Here is a 6556-nt window from a genome sequence, read left to right as displayed (position 1 = left end):
CGGGAGGGGCTGTGGGAACTGCCGGGAGGGCGCAGGCCCATTTGCCGCCAGGCACCACAGCTTTGAAATCCGAACCCGGCGCGGCCAGACTGGTCCGGCGAGCCGGGCGGCAGGCAAGGGCGCCACCGCGGGTCGGGGGCGGCGCTGGGGCGGAGCACGCCGGCGCTCTCGCGGGAGTGGGACCCGCCCCCGGCTAGGGGCTCACCGCCGCCTCCCAGCCTCTGGTCTCCGGTCGGGGGCTTCCCGCGCTTTCAGCAGATGGGCGGCGGGCTGGGGTCCTTCGGGGGCATCCCGCAGGACACATACAGCACACACAGCAGGGGCACAGGGTGTTCCAGGGGCCACCCGCCTTGAGAAGTTTCATCCCAGACACTGACGAGCTCGGACCCTCCTCCGGAGTTCTTTGGCTCCTTTTCCCAGCGGGGTGACCAGGGTTTGGGGGTGGAGGTGTCCAGGTCCTCAGGCAACTTCCTTCTGTGGGGGGTGGGGTCTATTTTGGACCAGCAGATCCGAAGTGGGCCGTGTCCCCCAGTCCCTGATGCCTGGGTACACGTATGTGGGAACGTACTGTGTGCACGTGGGCCAGGGCCATGCAGCCTGACATCCTGGAGACTCCAGCAGGGAAACCCATACTCCTGGGGCTGCTGGGGCTCTAGGGAAAAGCTCGTTCTCCTCCATCCCTGGGGCTGTGAGCTCCTTAGATCAGTCCAAGGCTTCCCTAAGCTGGGTCAGGAGGTCCCAGGTGCTGAAAGGTGAGGCTCATTTAGCCAAATCATTTAGCCAAGGGGTGGGCACCTGGGAAGCCCTCTTCCTCCTTGCACTAGTCTGGGCCTTCTCTTTCATCCAGGGATCTGCAGAGTGCAATGACCATTCATTCAGAAATGGTCATCTGTCCAATGGGGACATGTCCCATTGTCCCCAGGGGAATCCTGATGGAAAAGTCAGATTAGGTGCCCAGGAAGGGTTCAGGGTTCCAGGCAGGCCAGTATGCAGTGACCAGCCTCTCCCAGTGCAGCCAGCACTCCTCAGGGCCACCATGAGACCAGGTCTTCGGGACAGATGGCAAGGTTCTGGGGCAGCTACAGCACCAGCCAGGGGCAGGTGCCAGTGGGAAGGAACAGGCGGGCACAAGTCGAGGGTTTTCTGTCATTTCTTTATTGGGGCGGGGGTGCATCATTCATACGGACCTCTGTGCTGGTCCCTATATGCACACAGGTATGATGTATACACACATCACACGAGACCAGAACTCTGGTGGGCTGGGAAGGTAAAGCTCTTTACAAGAGAGTTAGAAAGAGACCGATTCCAGAGGATAGGTGGTGTCTGAGGCTGTGGCCCCACCCTAGTGGGAAGCCAGCTCTGTCCGAATGTCGGGGTGCAGCTGAGAATACTGGAAGCCCGGGGGGCTGGGCTGTGAGAGGAGCTTGGGTGGACAGAGCAGCCTCTGTCCCCCAACCTTGCCCTGGGCTGATGGCCAGAGCTAGCCCTACCCTTGAGTTAGGTCCTCGGACTCTGTTGGGAAAGGCTCCATGAGACTACTCCTTGGACGCTTCTCCATGCCAGGCCTGTCAGAGGACAACCCTTCGGTCCAGGTGATCCCCACGCCCACTCCGCTGGTGCCTCACTTCCAGATGCTTCTTCTGGACCTTCTCAAAGTGCTGCAGCAGCTCTGCGTAGTCGATGCTGGCGGAATCTGCTTTCTGCGACTTGGGGACTGCCTTTAGACTGTCTCTGGGGAGAGGAAGCAGAGGGGCCAGCATCAGCGTCTCAGCACTTGTGGGGGCTGCTGGGGGGCGGGCAGCACCGGGCACAGGAGGGCAGGGCCACAGGCTGGTGGAACTCACCCTCAGGGAGTCTGTCTGCCTCAGGTCCAGCAACCCTTCCCCAATAGCCCCAAGGAGTTGGGGAGCCCGGTGAACATCTCCTCCCCCACAGTTGGTGAGCCAGTCAACACTGCTACTTGGATATGGCCTTCAGTCTGTGGGCTGGCAACGGAGCCCAGAGTAGGCATTGCATTGAGAAGCATTTCCTGTTTACGAGTGGCTCCCTTTGGGGTGAAAGCCAGGGCTAACAGCCAGCCAGGAAGCCAGCTGGGGCCTGGAAGAGGATCCAGGGATAAAGGGGAGGAGGCAGCCTGGCCCTTTCTCTGGGGCCCAGGCTAGCGCCAGGGACAACAGGGATGGCTAGAGTCTCTACTGGACCCTCAACTTGGCTGGACAACTGTTTTTGAGTGTTGGGGCCCAGAGGCCTGCAGTCATTCCCTGCCCCCGGGGAAGGAAAGCTAGTGTCACCACTGAGCATGCTGATGGCTCCTACAACTTCTATTGCTACCACGCTCCCCAGCTGCTCTGTACAGCAGCACAGGTTGTACACTGCACAACTCCAATGTGCCTGATGCTCCCTTGTAGTCGTGCAATGTAGTTGCTCTGCTGCCCCCTTCAAGCCCAGTGTTCAGCTTGCCCCTGGGACTAGTTCTCCTTAGGCCCCTGGCCCATTCCTAACCATGCCCCCCGCGGAGTCACATGATAGACTGCTCCTCCCTCATGTAACCTCACTGGCTTGGGGAAGCAGATCTGTGTGGGCTGGCAAGTATCTTCCAGCTCCCTGGTGGCCCTTGGAGCTCTGGGTGAGGGATCTCATGAAGGCTGTGAGCTGTTCATCCCTGGACCCTCTAAATTCATGAACAGACCCCAATATGGGGGCGGGGGGGGTGTCCAGGCAGCAGCTAAGCACAGGACATAGACAGACACAGCTCAATAGTAACAACGCCACTTCCTAGCCATTTGACCTGGGACATGTGACTCAGCCTCCTCACCTGTAAAACGGGGTGGCCACAGGAGCCATGCCATGGGGTTGTGGGGATTCCTCCAGACCCAGGTACCTGATCGACGGCCAGTGTGGCTACAGCTCTGCCCTCTGAGGTGAGGCCAGCCAGGGCCCAGCAGCTTGAGGCCTGGGGCACATCCGTTACTCAGTTCATTTTGGGGGAAACACAATTTTGGCACTTCACCCAAATGGAACCGTCACTACTGAGCTTGGCCCCTGGTGAAGTACAGGCCACCAACCTGACAGGCAGCGCTGACCACCCACCAGGCTGCTGGGGTAGGACCACAGGCAGTGGGAATCCTTTCCATGGTTGGGATGCCTCTGGAGCCTGGACATGGCCCCCTGCAACCCTACCAGCCTGTTTCCTTCCTGCCTTCCTGTTGGAGACGCACCACCTGAAAACACCTTGGCTGGTGGCTGTGGCTGTTTCTTTCCTGGGCCTCAGGCCTTGCCTCCTGGGCTGGGGCTCAGGCAACATTAGTTCAACAAAGATCAAAAGGAGATGAGTGGGGCCTGCTCTAGGGGTGCAGCATTCTGGACTCTGGCTGCTGCTTTCAACTCTCCTGGGAACAGGGGAGGGGCCTCCCTGTCAGTAACTCTGTGGCCCAGGTGCCACTGCCCCAAGACAACAACCTGTGCTTCTGAGGAGGCTGAGGGACACCCTGGAACTTGGAACTCTAACTCTAGGGGGTGGCCAGATGCTACCCTAACCCAGGCCTGAAAACATGAGGCCACACAGCTATTTCAAGTAGTCATTCGATGCTGGGCGTCCACGGGTCTGTATGCTGCTCCCTCACACTCCTGGCAAGCCAAAGCGTTAGGTCCAGAGTAGGGACTGAGATGAGGGGTGTCTGTGGAGATGCCAGCAATGGATGGCAAACCTAAGGTGACGTGCAGATGTGGCCAAGATGAGGGTGCACTCAGGGCCCTCATGGTAGCAAGTCCTGTCCGCAGTGAGTCAGTCTCTCTTTGGACGGAGCTTTCCTGGCCTGAGGTCTTGGGAGCAGGAAGGGGTGTGTCCTATGGGGCCGGGTGGGGGTCTCCTCTGAGCATGGAGGACAGGGCCCCCCCTGCCTCTCATAGTGGACACTGCTCAGGCCTTCACGTTCTCTCCATGTTTACAATAAATCTCAGACAGTGAATGACTGGGGGACACCCAGCCAGCAGCACAGAACTGGATTCCAGGATTCAAAGCTGACCCTGTCTCCTGCCACCCCACCCACACACCTGTCACCAGGCTAATGCTGGTGTCACCAGCTTTTCTTTCAGAGGGTCCCTCCTGCCTCACTGAGGAGATGGTCTTTGGGGAGTGGCCCGCAAGCCTGAGGGAAGCCAGGGTCCCCTAGCCCTGCCGGCGCCTTGAGCACACAGAGGGAGGGGCGAGGACCACAGAAACTGCCCCAGCTGTTCCAGCTTGCAGGCCTGTCAGGCAACCTGATGCTGCCCTCCAGCTGCCTGTCCCTCTCAGGGCTGAGACTGTCCTTAGCCCCCTCTCCAGAGTGTGAGATGTCCCTCTGTGCCCAACCTTGCAATCTGACCCCTCCCCCAGCTGTTCCTGAAGCCCCTTCCTCGCCCACTGTTGCCTGCTTGCATCTAGGACAGCTCTGCCTATGGCCTTGCTGAGAAAGGCTGGGAACCTAGGGCCTTGAAGACCGGTCAGAGCCTCGAGCAACCATTTAGTCCAAATGCTCATTTATGGATACAGAAACCAAGAGCCCGGACAGAGTGTGGGGCCTGCCTGATGTCACATAGCAAATCCCCGGCAGAGCTCGGACCAGATCCTAATCGAGGCCTGTGAACTGTCCACTGACCTGTAGGCTCCTCTACCCAGAGGCCCCAATCCCGTTCCGAGACTTCACTGACTGACCATGGGATATTCTGAGGGAATTCTCATTTTCCTAGCTTCCCTCTGCAAACTTGCTCTACCCGGGCTTGGGGCACACAGAGAGGGTCTGACTACTCTAAGAAAAGGAGATGTAATGGGCAGTACTTGGAGGGGAGACTTGCCCTTAGCAGTGTAGTGTAGGGTCCGTGGCCTGGCCCAGTGGCCTCCTCTAGGAAGGCAGGCTGGTTCCCAGGGGGAAACCAGAGGTCACAGGGAAGCAGTCCTTCCTGCCCCCTTCTCCCCTCCAGCTGCACCTTCCTTCCTAAGTGCCTGCAAGGGCGACCCTAACGCCCATCGGGTGTTAGAAAGGCCAGTGTAGAGGCGAGGCCTGGTGTGGCTTCAGGGCCTCTCTCCAAATGCAAACCCAACTCCATGGCTGCTCCCTGCTCCCCTGGGGATTACCCGCTGACACCATGAGCAGCTGGGACAGTGCCTAGCACTGCCACCCTGAAGAGCTGCAGTTTGGGGAAAGGGTCGGGGAGGCAGGAGCTGGGCCTTGGCCCAGGGACCTCACTTGCTAAGGGCTCAAGCCCCTCCAGCTGGCCTGGAGCAGACAACTAGTGAGGTGCCCACACCCAGGCTCTGGAGAGGCCAGGCTGGGTGGGAGGGATGGTACGGAGAGCACAGGGGCTCGGATCCCATTCGGGACCCTGAGTGCCAGGCAGGCCCATCTCAAGGCTGCCTGCATCCATCCCAAGGGCAAAGGCCGAAGGCCCTGCGAGGGAGCGAGGCGCCAGGCCTGCCGAGTGGCTCCAACAGCCTGGGAGAGAATTCTAGACACACAGGGCATCTGATGCAAGCTGGGTGCTCTCCATTCAGCGTAAATCTTCTCAGTGGCTCTGCTTGTTTCCATGGCGACCTGACAAGTGAAATTTTCCATCTCGGATGCCAAATGCCTGTGGATGAGGCAAAGCCTCCAAGGGTTACCAAATATAGACACGGCCCAACAGGCTCTGGGGGCCGGGCCAGTAGTGGATTCGGGTGGGAGCCTGGACCGCCCTCCCCCCCCCGGGTGCTGCAGCCCCTGCCAGAGCTGCCATGCTGGGCCTCTCGGTGGAGGTGTCTAGGACCTGTTCTCGTGGGCAGGACCCAAGCAGTGAAGCCACGGGTACACTCCTACCTCCCACCCACCCAGGAGGGACTGGGCAGGTCCCAGCAATGCTGGGGTCTTCAGGAGCCCAGGTCTGAGCCTCTCCCACAGACGGAGGGGAGTTTCTCTCTAGGGGCCTCTGAGTGACTGCAGCACGCCTTCTGATTTTTAAGATTAACTCAACCCTGGTTGCTTAGAGGGTATCATTACCACTTACCACTTACTACCAGAATTCCCCAGCCTGGAGTTCTGATATGGAAATGAGAGGCCCAAGGACCAAGTGGCTGTGGGGTGGACAGGGTCCACAGTGACACAGGGGTGTGACGCTGAGGTAAGGGAGACCCCCATAGCCCCCTAGGTACTCCTTCCTCGCAGGCCCCCACGGAGGCAGAGGGCAGCAGTCGCGCCCAGCACTTACTCGGTCTGCAGCAGCTCCGGGTTGGGCACGCACTGGAGCCGGTGGGAGAGCAGCTGGAAGGCGCTGCTCTGGGGCAGCAGCATGAGCAGGCCGTAGAGGGCCTTGATCAGGTACGGGTTGTTCCTCACATCCAGCAGCTGCAGGCGCAGATCTACGGGAGGGCAGGGGTCAGGGGTCAGGGCCTGGCACGGCCCTGCACTACACCTCAGGCTGACTAGGACAGGGCCAGCCAGGTGGCGGTGGCTTCGAGCAAGGGGGGCTCCTCAACAGCCAGACGCCTGCCCCCTCCAGCAGCACTTAGCTGTCCCCATGGTCTCACGGTTCTTTCTTCCCACCC

General features: G+C 59.9%; 1 protein-coding gene across 1 annotated transcript in view; it reads right to left on the bottom strand.

The window, feature by feature from the left end:
- Window positions 1-1118: 1118 nt before the first annotated feature.
- Window positions 1119-6556, bottom strand: part of VAC14 (VAC14 component of PIKFYVE complex) — a 93907-nt gene continuing 88469 nt past the window's right edge. The window contains exons 18-19 of the mRNA XM_033127315.1: window positions 6220-6370; window positions 1119-1731 (exon numbers count right to left, since the gene is read on the bottom strand). Of these exons, the coding sequence (XP_032983206.1) occupies window positions 1569-1731; window positions 6220-6370 (314 nt within the window). The 3' untranslated portion in view covers window positions 1119-1568. The remainder of the gene's footprint in view (window positions 1732-6219; window positions 6371-6556) is intronic.

Source organism: Rhinolophus ferrumequinum, chromosome 15 (genome assembly GCF_004115265.2).
Source record: "Rhinolophus ferrumequinum isolate MPI-CBG mRhiFer1 chromosome 15, mRhiFer1_v1.p, whole genome shotgun sequence".
Classification (NCBI taxonomy): Eukaryota; Metazoa; Chordata; class Mammalia; order Chiroptera; family Rhinolophidae; genus Rhinolophus; species Rhinolophus ferrumequinum.
The sequence above is the reverse complement of the archived record's forward strand: the minus strand, read 5'-3'. Positions and strand labels throughout refer to the sequence as shown.